Source organism: Heterocephalus glaber, unplaced genomic scaffold, assembly GCF_053883595.1.
Source record: "Heterocephalus glaber isolate CG9 unplaced genomic scaffold, H.glaber_assembly_v1.0 deba00000331, whole genome shotgun sequence".
In the NCBI taxonomy this organism is placed as follows: Eukaryota; Metazoa; Chordata; class Mammalia; order Rodentia; family Bathyergidae; genus Heterocephalus; species Heterocephalus glaber.
Window position 1 is genome coordinate 57,758,143 of NW_028258142.1, and position 18,846 is coordinate 57,776,988.

The window sequence follows — 18,846 nt, forward strand, 5'->3', positions numbered from 1 at the left end:
CTCACTCATCTTTAGATCCTCAGTGCCTGGTAGGAGCCCAAAAAGAGATTAGTTTAGTGAATGAATGAAATTCTCTGTGCTCCCATTTTCTCACTTATAAATTGGGAATCATAGCTCTTATCTAAAGGAAAATTAAACAGGCAGGCATGGTGGTGCACACGTCTAATCCCAACACTCTGGGTAGCTGAGGCAGGAGTATCACAAGTTCCAGCCCAGTCTGGGAAACCTAGCAAGACCCTCTCTCAAAAATAAAAAAGAGCTGGGGATGTAGTTCAGGGAAAAGGCCCTGGGTTCAATCCCCAGTACCACACACACACAGAGAAAGGAAAGATACAGGCTCATGGAAAGTAATTGAATTATTCTTGGTATCACCAACCATCAAACTACGGTGACCAAATCAAAGCTAAATAAACAGCTCACTTCTAGCCTGTCTCAATTTCCTATCACTCAGACACACCATTAATTTACAATCCTAACTATGATTGAAAAAAATTATTTCAAAATCACAGGGGAAGGATTTCAGATGTTCCCAACACAAAGCAACAGTAAATTCTGAGGCAACGGATACGCCAATTCCCGTGATGTGATCACTGCACAGTATACACATGGCTTGAAATGTCACACTGAATCTCATACACATGTACAGTTACTATCTGCCAATAAAAATATATTTACAAAATGTACAGCCCCGTAACATTTTTCATAGTCTGGTCGGGCCTCACCTTGTTTTGCCTAAGTCTTGCCACCCCTATTACCTCTTCTAGGCCTTTCCCATGCCTTTAAGTGTCCTCTGACTTTTACCACTTTGTCCTAAGTGAGTCTCAAACATACTCCCTAAATCGTTTCCTGTCCCTGCTTCAGGAAGTGGGTGTGCGTTTCCACAAGTTTCAAGTTCGAAAAATTCATGAACCACAAATGGGCTTTTGGACATTGTTGAATCCTGCTTCCTATTCTTGACCTTTCCATTTAATCTTAGAAACTGCTTCTCATTTAAGTCCCCTACCTATTAAGAAGATCCACTGAGAAATTGTTTTTAATTTTCAGTGGTACCTGTTTGCAGTCACATCCCTGGTGGGGATTGGTCAGTGTCGGTAACACAGCTCCATTCCCTTTTCATCCCCACACGTCTTGGTCCCCTGGCCTTTTGCGAAAGATCTACCTCCCTGTTTGCAGACAGATTTGAAGTCCGAATGACTGTCCTGGCCGCTCGATGTCTATAGGATTTGTCTCCTCTTCTGACAGCCTCCAGGGGTCCCGGACTCATGGGGAGGGGGCGTGTAGGATTCTTTCACTACGTAGCCAATTCTCCCAACATAGCTTAGGCATAAGGTCCCCAAAGCCTGGAATCCGAGCCACCTTTCCTGTCTACCCCAACCGCTAGTCGCCCGAGTGACACCGGTCAAGGTCACCGGGGAGGGCCCGGTCTCCTGCCGGCAGGAGGCGCGCGCGCTCCGACGCGCGTGGGGCGCTCCGGCCTCCCGCGACCTCGCAGGGACCTCAGTTCGCCCGGAGTCGCCCGGGGGCAGGGTCGGGCCCCACCTCCGGAAGGTTCCCGAGGGGCGGGCGAGGGTGGGGCCGGCGGGGCGGAGCCAGCGGCGTCGGGCGGGCGGGCTCGGCGTTCCCGGGTCGCGGCGCGGCGCCCGTTCGTGGAAGCCGCGCTGTGCCAGGTAGGAGACGCCGGAGACGGGGCGCGGCGCCCGCGATCGCCCGCGCCATGCAGCACCTGGCCACGGAGCTGCGGATGCTGTCCCGGGAGCTTTCGCTCTGCCTGGAGCGCCAAGTGCGCGTCGGGTTCTTCGGCTCGGGCATGGGCTTGTCCTTGATCCTGGGCTTCAGCGTCGCCTACGCCTGTTACTACCTGAGCAGCATAGCCAAGGTGAGCCGGGAGCGCGGCGCGGACCAGCGGCTGGTGGCATCGGGGGGCGCGCGGGTCCCGCGGTGTCCTTCGCCCTGGACGCGGCCCCGTGGCGCGGGGACGCCGGGCAGCCCCCGCCACGTGCTCTGGGGACGGGGCCGGGGATTCGCGGCTCGGATCCTCGGCCCGCGGCGGGACCGTGCAGCGCCTCAGAGGAGGACGCCCGCCTTGACTCTCGCCTTTTCCCCCGGGGATCCGGTGAGCCACCGCTTAGACGGTCGCGACCGTGAATCCTTCGCGCCCGTCTCCCAGGAGTAGGCATCGGGGGTCTCTCAGGGGCTGCGGCTACTCGGCGGAAAGTGCGCCCCTGTCCGGACCCTTCGCTGACGACCGGCTTTCCCTGCAGAAGCCCCGGCTAGTGACGGGAGGCGAAAGTTTCAGCCGCTTTCTCCAGGAGCACTGTCCCGTGGTGACGGAAACTTACTACCCCACGGTCTGGTGCTGGGAGAGCCGAGGACAGACGCTGCTGAGACCTTTCATCACCGCCAAGCCCCCGGTGCGCTACAGGAAGTAAGTGCGCGTCCGGCCCTGCGAGCTCCCGGCTCGGGACTGACAGGACCTCTGGCTTCCGTAGAGAGCAGGATCGGGGGAGGAAATGGAAAGCGAGCCCCCAGCCCCACTTGAAGCTGCAGGAAAAATCTTCAGATATTGCCTTTCCTTTCCTCTTTCTTTTTCTCTCTTTTGGCCCCTAATGGAAATGGTTTATTTTCTAGGAGGGAGAAGTACCTGAGGTACTACTTCCCCGGTTTGTCCTGCATCTGTCCCGCGGGCACCAGGGTGTTTCGGGCCTCCTCTCCGCGGCTCCTGGGACCTTCCCGCTGACACGCAGCTGCCTCCTTGGTGAGGCTGTGCTTGAGATGTTAGCCGTGTAGCCGGGAATGTGTAGCCAGGAGACTTAAGTGGTGCCTGTTTTTAATTTCCCTGAGTCATCTAGTGCTTCTAGACTTTTGTTGCCTCAAATGTGCACGATTTGGGAAAATTGTTAAGTTTATAGATACTATGTAAGAAATACCTTATTTAAGAAGCAAATTGTGTACTGGACTCTGTGGGGAGGCTGCATTATTGAGTTAGAAGAGCTACAGCCATAATCAGATCTGCATTTTATGATTCCCTGTTGAGTTAGCTGAGTGACCTCAATCAAATTGGGGTTAAATGCTAGGTATTTAGAGTAATGAGGAAATGATTACACGATAAATATTTGAAGTGCTTTTTTTTTTCTCTTGCGGTGCTGGGGATTGAACCCAAGGCTTGCACAAGCTAGGCAAGCACTTCGCAGTGAGCCACACCTCCAGCTCAAATGTTTGAAGGGATTTGAAGTTAATTTTTGTGTATTACCTTTTATTGGGGCTGCTGGAAATATGCTATGGTACTAATCTTTATATCATCCTTATGGTGAAAGAAAGTGACACATAGATTTGTTTGTGTGTGAGTGAATGCTGAATTTAAGTTATTTTGAGATGACCAAAAATGTCGGATATTTGTAGAAATAAAACCGTAACATTAAAAACAAACAAAAACAAACCCTAATATTGTCCAGGTGTGGTGGCACATGCCCGTAATCCCAGCACTTGGGATGCTGAGGCAGGAGGATTACTATTGAGTTCGAGGCCAGGCTGGGCTACATAGTGAGTTTAAGGCCACCCTGAGCTACATACAGCAAGATCCTGACTCAAAAAACAAAAAACCCTAACAGTAAGACAGAATTTGAAAGACTTAATGAGTAATGTCTTTGGAATTGTTTCTTTCAGTGAACTTATTAAAACTGCAGATGGAGGACAGATTTCTTTGGACTGGTTTGATAATGATAACAGTGCGTATTATACAGATGCCAGCACCAGACCCACCATCTTATTGCTCCCTGGACTCACTGGAACAAGCAAGGAATCCTATATCCTTCATATGATCCATCTCAGTGAAGAATTAGGATACAGGTACTGGTGCAAGATCTTTTTCCATTTTTCACCTAACTCACCTAACTATATCCACACATATGTTTTATAAATATGTACTATTTCTTGCATGTATAAAGTAGTCACTTAAGTTATTCTTTTTCTTTGCTTCCTCTTTTACCTCTTTCAGAAAGGAGCATAACAGAATCATCTCACAAGAAATGACACTTAGCATAGTAGCAGGCACTTAGCACACTTAGGTTGAAGGAACAAATGGAGTTAGAATCATCAGAGAATTGACAGAAGGCCCCAGGTCTGAAAAGCTATAGAACACCCCACCTCAGGCAGGAGAGCTTTGGAGAACAGGGCTTACAAACTCCCGATAGAGAGTACTCGAGTCACGCTCTGTATCTGGGCCTTCGATTTGCTAATCTTGTCTCCTTGGCTCAGGTCCCAAGTGTAGCAAATACTCAGAATCAGCTTTTAGGCCATCCTTGTTTTCCAAAGGTGCCTCCTGAGTGTGCAGGTGCTCATGGCGAGGGTCCAGTTGATGTCGCAGCATTTCTGAGTAGCTGTTGTTCAGCTCAGTCAACGGGTACAGTGTAATTTTTGCAAGTGACTTAGCAGCTTTGAGTTTTGGGCTCAGCTCTGGACTCTTTTTTTTTTTTTTTTTTCAGTACTAAGGATTGAACTGGGGTCCTTGCACTTTCAAGGCAAGCGGCAGAACCACTGAGCTAAATCCCTGGCCCACAGCTCTAGACTCTGAGGAAAGGGTCATTAAGGGTCATTCATTATGGGTCATTAAGAAAGGTACTGCTGGGGCCAGGGATTTAACTCAGTGGTGCTGCTGCCTGCCTCGAAAGCACAAGGTCCTGTGTTCGATCCCCTGTGCCATAAAAAAAAAAAAAGAAAGGTACTGCTTTGTTGTGCCTCAGTATTTTTAGCTGAGGTAATGATTGTAACGGGAAACTCTGGTTTGTCTCTAGAATTCTATCTTTTGTTAAACTTGAAACACTTGTGTGTGTGTGTGTGTGTGTGTGTGTGTAAGACCGATGCTTGTGTTTATGTTAATAAAAGCATTTTGATATAAAGGGAGGAATGCCCCAATAGTGAATTCCATTTTATTTTATTTTATTTATTTATTTATTTATTTTTGGTACCAGGGATCGAACTTGGGACCTTGCGCTTTTGAGGCAGGCGGCGGAACCACTGAGCTAAATCCCCAGCCTGTGAATTCCATTTTAACGAGTTAACTCTGATTTTTTTTTTTGGTACCAGGGATCGAACTCAGGACCTTGCACTTGCAAGGCAGACACAGTGCCACTGAGCTAAATCCCCGGCTGATCTTTTATACATAAAGCCCTTTTTATAAGTTCAAGGCCAGCCTGGAGTGCATAGTGAGACCCTGTCTCAAAATCTCACACACACAAGAAAAAAAAACAAAGTGCAAAACCTCATAAGGCCTTTTGTACATATCTAAATTGATCCTGACTTTGGCCTGAGCTGTCTCCCAAGGGGAGCTGAGTGTGTAGTTTGGTGATGGAGAGCTTAGCATGTGGGAGACCTGGGTTCCATCCCCTCCCCCCAAAAGAAGAAAATAAACAATGTAGTTGAAATTCAAGGACTAAGTCTCATGAGCCCCACGTGTGGCCATGGCTTTTGTCCATTTGTTTTTTGTTTGTTTGTTTGTTTGTTTTGGTACTGGGGATCGAACTTGGGTCCTTGCACTTGCAAGGCAGGCGGCGGAACCACTGAGCTACATCCCTGGCCCTTGTCCATTTCTTATTAAAGTCACCAAACTTTATTCCCAAGGTTATGACTACAGTGTACTTCAAAGTAGCTGGAAGGTTTTAGCTTCCCTGGGGATTAAAATCACCTCTTTTCTATTGCTTCTGGAGATACACAGTTGTGAAATGTTTCCTTGCCTCAAGGAGTGTACGAGAGAGGAAGGCTGGATGAATTCATTGTCACCTTCTGTTTGTTTATTAGTTGTTTGTGACAGGGTTTGTATGTAATTCAAGCTGACCTTGAATTCACTGTGTAGCCCACACTGGTTTCAAACTCGAAGCCATCCTCCTGACTCAGCCTCCTGAGTGCTGGGATCACAGGTGTGCACCACCACATCTGGCCATTGTCAGTTTTTAGAATACGTAGCCTATTTGGTTTTAGGGAGTACTAACATTGAATCAGACTGGACTTTTAGGAAGCTGAATAGGTAAAAAAGCCATTGTCAGTAAATTTTCCATGACTTTTGGGTCTATCCACATTTATTTTTAACTGCAAAGAGTCTCTTCATTGAGGCCAGAGAGGCTGTATCAGTTAGCCTATGCTGTGTAACAAGCCATACTGGATGGCTTAAAACAGCATTCTGCTCACCATTCTGTGGATTAGCAACATGGCCAAGCCCAGCAGCGTGGGTGGGCCACCTGGTGATGGCTGGGATGATTTGTGTGCCACCACCCTACTGCTCAGAGTGTCACATGGGAAGGGAATAGACCCCCCAGTCTGGACAGGAAGCCCTACAAAGCATGATTGCAGTTTCCACAGAGAGCAGGTGGTTTTAAAGACCATGGAAGTGAGACATAGATCAGGAAGTTTGCCACAGCCTGGTTGGAGACCTAAGGAGACAGAACAGAAGGAAGTCATCCATGCTGTGGCAGATAACAGGGTTGGGGGAGGCTGCATGGCAGGGCAGAACATGCTTGGGCTTGGAGTCAGGCCTGGATCCCCGTGTTGGCTTTCCAAGTGACTCTGGGCGTTCATTGAATTTCTCCCATCACAATTTCTTGCCTACTTCAGAGGGTTTAGTTAGAATATGTAAAGTGCTTAGTTTAGTGTCCAGCAGAAAGTGGATCTTTAGAAAATGTTTATATCATCCTTCTTTCATCTGCTACTCCCCGATTAGAACAGAAACTTTTTTGTAATTTGGCTGGGCTGGGTGGAGCATGCCTGTGATCCCAGCACAAAAGAGGCTGAAGCAGGAGTATCACCATAAGTTCAAGGCCAGCCTGGGCTACATAGAGAGACCCTGTCTCAAAACAAACAAACAAAGGAAAAGAATCCAAACCAAACCAAACTGATTTTCTTTTAAGTTCTACTTTATTAGGGGTGGAGGGGTCACGAATTCTTTCAGGTCACCAGGGATCTGTTGATGCTTTACTGATGAGCGATTTAGAGACAGGAACCTGACTCCCAGCACACAGACAGATGACACCGAAGAGTTTATAGGTGATGATAAGCAGTTTCTCCTCGACCTGAACATTAACCAAAACACAACATTTTTCTTCAAAATATTGAAGTCCACTCATTTAAAATTAATGATTGAAGGGACAGAGAGCAGGCTACACTTTGTGCGTGAGAATGGCGAGCGCGGGGAGTCGTAAGTCGAGGTGTGCAGCAGTGATGGGAGCACTTGCCCTCCCTCCCCTGCCCACCTTCCTTGGGCGAGCACACGGCGTGCTGTCTGCTAGACCTCTCCCCAGACAGAGAAATTGCTGAGCCAGATAAATTCTTCCGAATTTTACCAATCACTTAAGTCGTCTACCTGGAGAGCAAGAAGGGTAAGAAAGGCCAGAAGCCCAGGAGTGTGTTTAGAGAGACATCCTTCTGATGGAAACTAGAAAACCAGAGAAAAGGGACGGTGGTAACCTCTAATAATTTATACCTACATGACTGAGAAAACTGTTAACATCTTAACCATGTATTTGAAATTTCTTTTTAAAAAATCTCCATGCCGGTGTGGTGGTGCACACTTGTAATCCCAGCACTTGGGAGGCTGAGTCAGGAGGATCACTGCAAATTCAAGACCAGCATGGGCTACATTGTGAGTTCAAGCCCAGCCTGAACTACATAGTGAGACCCTATCTCAAAAGCCATCAGTCTTCATTCAAGCCAGTGCAGTGGTGTGCCTGAAGTCTGTCCTGCTACTTGGGGGGCTGAGGCAGGAGGACGCCTGAAGCCAAGGATTTCAGGACCAGCCTGGGTAACTCAGTGAATCCCTGTGTTAAAAAAAAAAATCCATTCAGAAGTGTAGTCTAATAGGCATTGTTTTAGGTACCTGAATAATATCCTATTTTCTTAAATCTTTCTCCTATCTCTGAATTAATTTCAAATACCAAAACAGAAACAAGGAGAAAAACAGTAACTCTGACAACATCTGGATTATCTTTTACCTTGACCTTTTTTTTTTAATTCATGCACCATCATATCCTACCCCTGCTAATATTAAAGAGTGACCCGTCCTGCATTATATAACAGTAAGCGCGCTGGCATCTGGGTCAGTCTCTAAGTATTTTGGTGCTGTAGAGTACAGGATCAGAACCTATATTCCCAAGGAGTGTGCGGTCTAGTTGAAGTGACAGGGAGAGAGGATGCAGAAGTCAGCAAGTCTACATTAGAAAGAACCGGGATTGGCTGCAAACGACAGAAAACTCAAATAACAGCAACGTAGACAAGATCAGAGTTATGTCTCCCATGTGGAAAAAAAAAATCCAAGGCGGGCCACAGCCTGTCTGGTGTGCTGTCTGTGGTTCCAAGAACCCAGGCCTCTGAGCCCGTGGATTCTTCAGCTCTAGCTATTACACTTGCATCCCAGCAAGCAAGGAGGAGAATAAGAGGAGAGTAAAAAATGCACCATCCTCAGCCAGGCATAGTGGTGCATGCCTATAATCTCCTCACTCGGGAGGCTGAGGCAGGAGGACCACGGTAAGTTCAAAGCCAGCCTGGGGTACACAGTGAGTTCAAAGCCAGCCTGAACTACATAACAAGGTCTTATCTCAAAAAAAGAAAAGGAAAAAAAAAAAGCATCATCCATTAAGGATGCAGACCCAAGGGACCAGAGAGGTAGCTTAGTGCTAGAGCATAAGCCTATCACTCGGAGGCCCTGGCTTCAACCTCCAGCAAAAAAAAAAAAAAAGATGCAGACCCAGCAATGTGCACACACCTTTTCCTTACATAACATCAGCCTGTAACTGCAAGGGAAGCTTGAAAATGAACTCTTTATTTAGGGCAGCAATGTACCGACTTAGGTTGTTACTGAGGGACAAGGGGTGTGAATGCCAGAGAGACTGCAGCCTTCACCCCCTGCGAGGTCTGCAGCCGGGGTGCATGTTTGATAAGTCTGACAGCAGGCGGGGAGAACAGGAAAGTTGGAAGAGGAAAGGGGCACCTGAGAGATTTGTCACCATGGTAGATGTGTATTTCGAGACATTTTTTATTCTTTTGCCCCATTTTTATTTATTTTTACTATTTATTTATTTTTATTTTTTTATTTTTTGGTACCGGGGATCAAACTTGGGACCTTGCACTTGCCGAGTCAGGCGGCAGAACCACTGAGCTAAACCCCCGGCCCCCCAAAAAGATTTCTATTTTTACTAGAGAAAGGTCTGATTTTTTTATGTGGTTTGATGGGATCGAAGCCTTACTCAGCACTGCAGACCCCACTTACAGTACTAAAGGTGCTGCTGTCCATTCTCCATCACTCCTAGAAATTTAAGGTGGGAGGTGATTTAGAAACTGGCTAAGCTGCGACTGCTCTGATTGATTTCCGATTTGTTTATCTATTTGAGACAGTTTTGCTACATTGCCCAGGCTTGGACTCCTGGGCTCCAGCAGTCCTGTCAAGTTCCTAGATACGCATCCATGCACCCCTGTGCCTGGCCTTTACATATTTTCCTTCTTCTGTTTTCTCTTTCTTTTTCTTTTCCCTTTCTTTTTTCCTTTTCTTCCTTTCCCTTCCTTTCCTTTTCCCTCACCGTATCAGAGGTTGAACCCAGTGCCTCATACATGCTAGGCAAGCACTCTACCCCTGAGCTATTTGTCCATCCTGGCTGTTTTTAGATGTTTCTCTCAGCTTTGGAATCTGGGCCTGAGAGTTGTTATTTAGGGGAAGCAGCCGCCGCAGCTCCGTGCATCTTTCTTGCAGCCTTCCAGGCCCAGCGACCTGCAGAGCTCTGGGGGAGGAAGGAGGAGAGGTCAGGGAGCAGAGCAAGGCAGGAACAGAAGTGCGAGTCCTGACTCCCTCCCTGCAATCTGAAAGCCGGGTCTTAGATGAGAAAGTATTTTATACTAACACTAGCATATTTTTATCTTGGAAGCTCATTTCTTTTGTTGTTAAAATGATTTGGCTTTTAAAATGTGAGGGATAAGGCTGTTAACGGATTCTTTCTGGGGCTTGCTAGATAAAGTAACATGCACTAGAAAGCTCTGAATGAGAATTTAGCCTTTTTAATGAGATTCTAGGAAGAGTTGCGATGGTCCTGAACAAGGGTCGTGTTCTCTGGGGACTCATTGTGAGCGATTCCCCTGCAGAATGGGGCTGCCGTTCAAGGACAAAGCTCTTTTTATCAGGGCCAGTGCACCCGGAGAGGCACTCCACTCCCAGAACTCCCATCCGCCTTGGGAGAAAGAGACTTCAATGTTATCGACTTAGCTACCACGGGCAGCACAGTGCTGGAGTGGATTCTGACCCCAGCCCCATCACACACCACTTATGTGTTTGGAACAAGTCAATCTTTGTGCCTCAGTTTCCTCATCTATGGTGATACCTTACACCTCCTACGGTTGTGGGGATCTCTGCAGTGTAGATGAAGAACACACATTGGTACCTGGCCTGTAACAAACATTTAAAAAGAATTGTATAGAAAGACAGGCATGGAGGTATACGCCTGTCACCCCAGCACTCTGGTAGGCTGAGGCAGGAGGATAGCAAATTCCCCACTTGGGCAACTTAGTAACTTAGCAAGTCCCTGTCTCCAAATAAAAGATTAAGAAAAGGCTGTAGGTGTAGTTCAGTATGAAGGTCCTAGGTTTAATCTCTGGTACAAATATAAAAAAATAGATATGAAATCTACAGGAGTGAATGGGGGCCATTGTCTGGCTTGGGAAGAGGCTCGCTATTGTAGTCTGTTGAGATAGAAATGAGATGCGTACTGTGCAGGTCCATGGCCAGCAATCCCAGCGTCCTAGAGCTGGCACCTCGCCTGGCCAGGCCCTCACTGGTCCAGGGAGGGGGAGGAGATGCCTTGCTAAGGCAGAGCGGCCCCTGGATCTACATCATCCTGTCACACTCAGCTGTGACTGAGGGGAGGTAAAGTCCCCAGCACAGGGACTCATGACACTGTTGTTCATCATAAGCACTAAAACTCACGTAGGTAGAGCTCCTAGTAGTTCAACCAGGTAGTAAGTGGACAGACTCTATTAAAAATATCAGAGGCACAAAACTAGAATTCAAGTGAATAAAAACTAATACAAAAAAATATGTGTGTGTGTGTGTGTGTGTGTGTGTATATATATATATATATATATATATATATATATATAAACAAATAGGAGGACGTTAGAAAGCAGCCAAGTACATTTTAGGATCAGAGTAGGGGGATTTCCAATAAAATAGGGTAAGAGATCACTGAAAGAGAACCCTGCCCCCACCAGCACTGGGAACTAGATCCAGGGCTTCTTGCATACTAGCCAGGAGCTCCAGTACTGAGCTACATCCCCAGACCTTTTTTTTTTCTTTTAAGATACGATCTAAGTTGCCCAGCCTTGCCTTCTGCTTGTGATCCTCCTGCCTCAGCCTCCCAAGTAGTTGGGAATGAAAGAGATGATCTGATGCTCATTGTAAGATTTTCTATTTCCAGGGCTGGGGATTTAGCTCAGTGGTTCTGCTGTCTGCCACACAAGCACAAGGACCCCGAATTCAATCCCTGGTACCAAAAAAACCCAAAACTAGAACCCTGGACCTGCTAACCCTGCACTCTATCACTGAGTTACACCCCCGGGCCCTTAGAATTTTCATTTTTAGGGCCAGGGATTTAGCCCAGTGACACCACACCTGCCTCAAAAGCACAAGGTCCTGAGTTCGATCCCCATACCAAAAAAAAGAATTTTCATTCTTAATAATCCTATTCCTCTGCTGAGATTTCCTGTGCTTTCAATTCTTTGTCTGCTTTTGGCCTTTAAGTCCTTGGGCATTGTTCTCATAGCTGCTGTAAATCTTCATCTGCTGATTCTGCCATCTGGCCCACCCCGGGTCGGGGTCTCAATTCCAGAGTCTGGGCCATGTCTTCCTATTCTTTCATGTTCTGGCCCTTTGAGTTGTGCCATGGATGCCTGAATGACCCATGGAGAGAGTGGATTCCATTATATTTCCCCAAAGAGTATTGGTTTCTGTTTATCAAATGGTTTGGCTAAACTCAAACTTCCTGCTCTGTCTCCGCTGGAACCTTTAAAATCTGTCCCATTTTTTAGCCTTACTTGGGCTGCACGGAGTCTGCCTCACATCGGCATAGATGAAGGCTTTAGCCAAGACAAGGATCTGGTTTTCACCCCAAATTTAGGGCTCTCCTGAGTCCTCCTTCTGAGACTCCTCCCTCATCGCGCAACTGTCATACTGGCCCCAACCTCTGCTCTCCCTGTTCTTCGAGCCTCTAAGCGGAGACAGAGCTCAGTAAGACAGCACTTGATTCCTTGGTTTGAGCCCCAGCGCCAAGAAAGGTCACGGTGTGGGGGTGCATTCTTGTAATCCTACCCCTGGGGACACTGATGCAGGAGGGTTATGAGTTCAAGGCCAGCCTGGGCTGTGTAAGAAGACTCTGTTTCAAAAAACCAAAAAAGGGAGGAAAATATATGCCTGTCTATAAAACTAAACATTTCTATTGGCCTTTGATCAAAAAATGAGTAAAGCCAATTACTGCCTCTCTCCTAAGTCCAGAAAAATAAAAACATGCCAGGCATGGTGGTGCACGCCTAGAATCCCAGCACTCAGTAGACTGAGGAAGGAGGATCACCTTGAATTTGAGGCCAGCCTCAACTACATAGTGAGTTCAAGCCCAGCAGAACTACTCAGTGAGACCAAAACAAAAAACCAAACAAACCCCAGAACAGAAAGCTATACAAATATGAAAGCAATGCCACTTCCTCTTCCTCGAATCAAGGTGTCCACAGTTTCTGCCTGCTACTTTTTTGTTTGTTGTTTGTTTGTTTTGGTACCAGAGATTGAACTCAGAATGTCCGCTTTCGAGGCAGGCGGTAGAACCACTGAGCTAAATCCTTGGCCCCTGCTTGCTACTTTTGCTGCTCTCTACTGCCTTTCTATTGTGTCAGGAGTCTGTGGCTATTATCCTGCAAGGGCTGGCCTACTGCATCCACCTGGACCTTCCTGAGACAGAACCTCTTTGTTCCTATGCCTGACTGGGTCCTAACCTCCTTGTCCGTCCTGGTATTACCTTGTATGGAGCCGTTTCTCAACTCAGATGATCTTTGTTTTCCACCCCTTAGAACATTTCATATTTCTACCTTTGCTTGCATTGCTCCCCACATTTTCCTCCTGCCGAAAGCATTACCATTTTTCACGTCTCAGCATAAGATTTGTCTCCTTTTCCACAGAACCTCTCCTAATCACTTTGCCCACCCTGATTCAAAAGGCTTCCCTGTCTACACCCGCGGTGGACATTGGGTCCCACACTACCATGACAGTCGCTCCTCTTGTAGTTGCTCAGCCCAAACTGCACTGTGTAGCTTTTCAGTGGGCCAGATGATGCCTTCCCGGGCAGGAACCTCTCTGTTCCTTGTTTCCTGCAGGGTCAGTGAATGTTCTGTGTAGGGAAGTTTGAATATTGTATCCATGTGAAATGCTTAGAGCATGATCTGGCCGGCAGTGGACAGAAGTGAACATTATGTTATTGCTATTATCTGAACTCAAAAGTGGTATGAATAGCTGAGCCCTGAATGCTCCTCTGTCTCCACTCTTTACTGATGATTTCTATCATTAGACTCAAACCCTTGGAGAAACCTAAAACTGGAAAATATTTAAGACTGCCTGATTAAAATCCCCATATGTATTTATTTCTTTAATTTTTTTTTAGTCTTTTTGAGACAGGGTCTCACTGTGTAGCCCCAGACTGGCCTCAAACATATGGTGATCCTCCTGCCTCAGCCTCCCGCGATCATTCAGGCACCATCACACCCCGCTGAAGCCCCTCAGAGCACAGATCTGGAAGTGCGGCCCGGAGAGGCGTCCTGCCCTCTGTCCTCCTGTGCTGTCCTTGGTGCCCACGCCCCGCCTGCACCTGTGTGACAAGAAAGCCCACCTGTGTTCTCCGGGGTCTGGCCCATCTCACAGTTGCAGTGCTTCTTGCCTGCCTGGGGCGGCTTTACTGGATTGTGGTCGGCAGAGGCCAGAGATGCTGAGGGACACCTTAGGGTGCACAGGGTGGCCAGATCATAAAGAGTATTTGGTCTGCAGTGTCGGCAGTGCTGGGGACAGAGAACCCTTCTGCTCATCGCGTGCCCTGTCTTGCATTCCTGTGATGCGGTGGCTGAGGTTGAGTAGAGCAGAGGAAGAGATAGGAAGCATGGGCCTGTATGTCCTGGTCTCCCCGCCCACCCTTTAGGGTGCTCTGGACAGAACCCAGTGCCTCACTCGTGCTGGGAAAGGACTCTGCCAGCCAACTACACCCCGGCACCCACCCCCTTATGAAGCCAGCAGTGTTCAGGGATGGAGGCTCCACCCCTATCCAATCCTCATCAGCTCGTGGTAATGGAGCCGGGCATGGTGGCCCACACCTGTAACCCCAGCACTTGGGAGGCTGAGTCAGGAGGATCACTGCAAATTTGAGACCAGCCTGGGCTCCATAGTGAGACCCTTTATCAGAAAACCAAAAATAAATAAATAAAACAATGGAATTAAGTTTCTAGCCTCTTCCTACCTCACAACGGGGATGAAATTTCAGCTCACGAACCGTTAGGGGTCACACTCAAATCATCTCAAAACCATAGTTCCTGGTTAACAACTTCCGTTGTTCCAGAAAGTTCTTCATACCAGATTTACTCTTTGATATTTTTTCTCTTTATTTCTACTTTCTTTGTTTTGATAAGAAATTCTAAAGAGCTAAGATATGTAGGAAAAAAATGCCAGTTTTGCAGACCAACTTACCTCATCTGCACCCCCTCCAGGCCCTTGACTCGCTGTGGATTTGTTTGGAGAGCACTTTCCCATGCTCATCAGTGCCTTAGGAACAGGCCTTTAGGTTTGTGTCGCAGTGACTGTCAGGGGAGCAGACTGCTTGCTGTCACCAGCTGGAGGCCGGAAGGGGCTGAGCTGTAGCCCTCATCGGGCCCTGGGCTGCGTGGTCCCTGGGCCTTCCTTACCCCTTTGCGCATGCGCCAGGTTAGAGGTCGCCATGGTGACCCTGCGACTGGACCCAAAACCTAGAGAGACCTGGGTCAGGCCAGTGCCTCCTCTGACATAAACAGACACCAGAGCCCGGACCCACCTCTCAGGGTGGCCTGCGGGGAGGCGTGGATTCCCAGGCTGCTGTTTGGAGGGAAATCCTGTGTCTGAGCTGCTTTTCCTTTCCCCTCCCTCCTTCTGTTGCCTTCTCTCAGCGGCAGTCACCTGATGACCTCTTGCTCCAGAACCCATTTTAACCCTTACTTAACGCTTGCACCCTAAAGTGATTCTTACCTGACAAGGAGCTTGGGGTTCCAGGTTACAGCTCCCTGGAGCACCGATTCCTGTGTGGGATCACGTGCTTAAGCAAGGGGCTGTACGTGGCCACATTAAATCTTATTATTAATATCTAGGCTGTCTTGCCATTCTTTTTAGCAAAAAAATAAAGAGTAACCTCAAGTGGGGTGGGTGGCACGCACCTATAGTTTCAGTTATTGTGCAGAGGCTGAGGCAGGAGGGTCACAAGTTTGAGTCCAGCCTGAGCAACGTAGCCAGACTCTGTCTCAATTTTATTTATTTTTTTTGGTACCGGGGATCAAACTCAGGTCCTTGTGCTTGCACAGCAAGCGGTGAAACCACTGAGCTAAATCCCTGGCCCTGTCTCAAATTTTTGAAAAAGATTAGGGGTGTGGCTCAGTGATGGAGGGCTTGCCTACTTCCATCCCCAGTACCATCCATGTTGTTTCAGTGTGAAAATGTCTCTTAAGTGACTCAATAAAGTGTCATATTTCTACATTTTTCTGAAAATCATAGTCTGAGATTTTTAAAAAACATTTGTTTTAGCTAGATAATATTCTCTATATGAGCCAGGCATCATAGCACCCTGGAATCCCAGCATTTGGGAGGCTGAGGCAAAAGGATCATGAGTTTGAGGCCATTCTGAGCTACATTATAAGACCTTGCCTCCAAAAAAAAAATTGTTTTTTCTCCATATGGCGTTTCAGACACGAGAAAGAATTCCTTTGCAGAAACATCCTGAGGACACATTGACAGGGGCATCAGGCCTTGAAACCTGACTCTGGAGAGGAGTCAGAGCTGTCGCTGTTCTGCCGGCCATTGAGCCCACTGGTGCTGCGAACCTGCACAAGGGTCAGCAGGGCCTGAATGGAGGAAATCTGAATCCTGACTGATCGGATAAGTAAACAGAGGAAAGCAAACGTAATGCTAAGGGACGTCAAATACACTCAGTACATCAGTGAGAACCTATCTAGACCCCAGGCCGGATTCTATCCCAAGAATTGCAAAATATACAGGTGGGGTCATGTTTAACGGAAAGTTAACATCGAAACCTGAAAGTTCAATATTGTAAGCAAAGAGTAACTCTTCAAAGCCACTTTGTCACCAGGAATGCCATTGCTGCTAACAGCTGACACCCATTGATCGAAGCCTTTGGATCCCACGTTTGCCCAGGAGATGCAAACAAGATGGCAGGGAACGCCTGTGACCCAGGGTCACCTCCCCAGCGGGCTGCAAACAGAGCAATTTCTTAACATATCTAGAGATCTTTTTCAATTTTGTTTTTTTTTGGTACCGGGGATTGAACTCAGGACCTTGTGCTTGTGAGGCAGACGCCAGAATCGCTGAGCTAAATCTCTGGCCCTGAGCTAGAGATCTTAATGATGCAATCTCCCCAGTGGGTGGAGCACATATCTGAAGCAAAAACACTGAAATCAGACCCACTTTAGAACTGTTTTAGTAATGCTTACCAGAGGCCCAGATTTATGCAGAAAGAGAAGTTGTAAAATTCCTGGGGATTTGGAAGGAAGAATTCGCTCACTTCAACGTACAGGTTTTTTTGTTTTTTGGTACCGGAGATCGAACTCAGGACCTTGCGCTTGCCTGGCAGGCGGGGGTACCACTGAGCTAAATCCCTGGCCCCAACGTACAGCTTTCTGATTTGAATCCCATGTTGAATTTAAGCAATTGGAATTGTTTTTTAGTGCACTTAGATGAAGTTGTTGAATATTGTCAGGTCTGTAGATCACATTTTTTAAGTCCTTTACTACTGTGGATCGGTGTCGGAAAGATCATTTTATAGTACATCATGAACAAGAATCGTGTAGAATAATGTTACTTTCTTGATTTTTAGATGTATCCGTATGGTTTTTTTTTTAGGTGTGTGGTTTTTAACAACAGAGGAGTGGCGGGAGAGAATCTCTTGGTAAGTAAATTTAAATGACAAAAGTCTTAATTTTTTAAAAATAATCATTTCTAGTTTTATGATGAAAAGCATGTTCTTTTTTTTTTTAAATAATTATTTTACTGTTTATGTAAGCAAAGGGCCGGGGATTTAGCTCAGTGGTCCCGCTTGCCTCGCAAGCAGGAGGTCCTGAGTTCAATCCCCGGTACCAAAACCACAGTCGAACTCAGGACCTCCTGCTTTCGAGACAAGCGGCACCACTGAGCTAAATCCCCGGCCCTGCAATGTCCAGAGTTTGATGCCCAATATCTATCTAAATAAATAGATAAATAAATAAGAAACAAAAGAGGAAATTTACAAGACCTGTATTGCACAGCCAGAGAGAGCCTTAGTCTGTTCAATCACATGTACATGTATATATGTAATACATTTGTATTTTTATAAAAATTAAGACTATACTTTATAACAACTTTTCTGCTTATACTATATTCCGACGTCAATAACATCTACGTCATTTTTAATTCGAAACACTTTTAAAAAATGAACCAGTACAGCCATGCATGATAGTGCACACCTATAATCCCAGCACTTGGGAGGCTAAGGCTAGAGGATCACCAAGAGTTCAGGGCTAGGCTGAGCTTCATAGTGACTTTAAGGCTAGCCTGGACTACATAGGGAGACCCTGTCTCAAACAAACAAACAAACAAAATCTCACTCTCTCTGATCTTTAAAACTGTGAGTTAGCCAGGCATGGTTGCACATGGCTGTAATCCCTGCACTGAGGCAGGAGGATTGCTCCAAGTTTGAGGCTAGCCTGGGCTACATAGTGAGTTCAAGGCCAGCTGCATTTCAAGACCCTGTCTCAAAAAACAAACAAACAAACAAAAATATATATATGTGTGTATATATATATACATATATATGTATATATACGTATATATGCATATATACGTATATATATGCATATATATGTATGTATATGTATGTATATACGTATATATGCATATATATACATATATATATGTATATATATAAAATAAACCTGTGTGTTAGAATGAGAAATGGTACACTTGTTGAAATGTTCTTATGGTTTTTTTGGTTTTTGGGGGGACCGGGGATCAAACTCAGGACCTTGTGCTCGTGAGACAGGCATGGTGCCACCGAGCTAAATCCCTAGCCCTTGTTCTTATAGTTTTTTTTGGTTGTTTTTTTTTGGTACCGGGGATTGAACTCAGGACCTTGCACTTGCAAGGCAGGCGCCAGAACCACTGAGGTAAATCCCCGGACCCTGTTATAGTTTTTTGACTGACTTTTTGTCCCTCATCACTTGGACAGGACAAAGGTAACTGTACTAAAATTGCAAGAAATGTTGAGTCATTGATAAGAATGATGTTAAGACACTGAAAAATTAGCCAGGCCTGGTGACACACACCTGTAATCCCAGTATCCCTAGGCTAAGGCTACTGGGTGAGCTCAAGGCCAGCCTGAACTCCACACTGAGACCTGTCTCAAAATAAATAAATAAATTAAATAAATAAGACTATGCATAATTAAGTCATGCTGCAATAAAAAGTCATGTCACAAGTATTAGCTCTGTAAGAATTTGGGAAGAGGGCAGGGGACTTAGCTCAGTGGTTCTGCCACCTGCTTCAAAAGCATAAGGTCCCGAGTT

General features: G+C 46.5%; 1 protein-coding gene and 1 long non-coding RNA gene across 4 annotated transcripts in view; one reads left to right on the forward strand and one right to left on the reverse strand.

The window, feature by feature from the left end:
• The first annotated feature begins 1,605 nt into the window (after positions 1 to 1,605).
• Abhd3 (abhydrolase domain containing 3, phospholipase) overlaps positions 1,606 to 18,846 on the forward strand; it is a 39,770-nt gene continuing 22,529 nt past the window's right edge. For 2 of the 3 annotated variants that reach the window (XM_004853167.4, XM_087189816.1), the window contains exons 1-4: positions 1,610 to 1,876; positions 2,262 to 2,425; positions 3,664 to 3,846; positions 17,150 to 17,195. In XM_004853167.4, the coding sequence (XP_004853224.1) occupies positions 1,715 to 1,876; positions 2,262 to 2,425; positions 3,664 to 3,846; positions 17,150 to 17,195 (555 nt within the window). In that variant the 5' untranslated portion in view covers positions 1,610 to 1,714. Of the gene's footprint in view, positions 1,877 to 2,261; positions 2,426 to 3,663; positions 3,847 to 17,149; positions 17,196 to 18,846 lie in introns of all 3 variants that reach the window. The other variant, XM_004853169.4, reaches the window with a different exon arrangement.
• On the reverse strand, positions 6,058 to 17,154 carry LOC110350832 (uncharacterized). The gene is made up of 3 exons (XR_002397725.2): positions 14,738 to 17,154; positions 13,893 to 14,120; positions 6,058 to 7,058 (listed from the first exon to the last, which is right to left on the reverse strand). It is a non-coding gene; the product is annotated as an uncharacterized LOC110350832 (long non-coding RNA).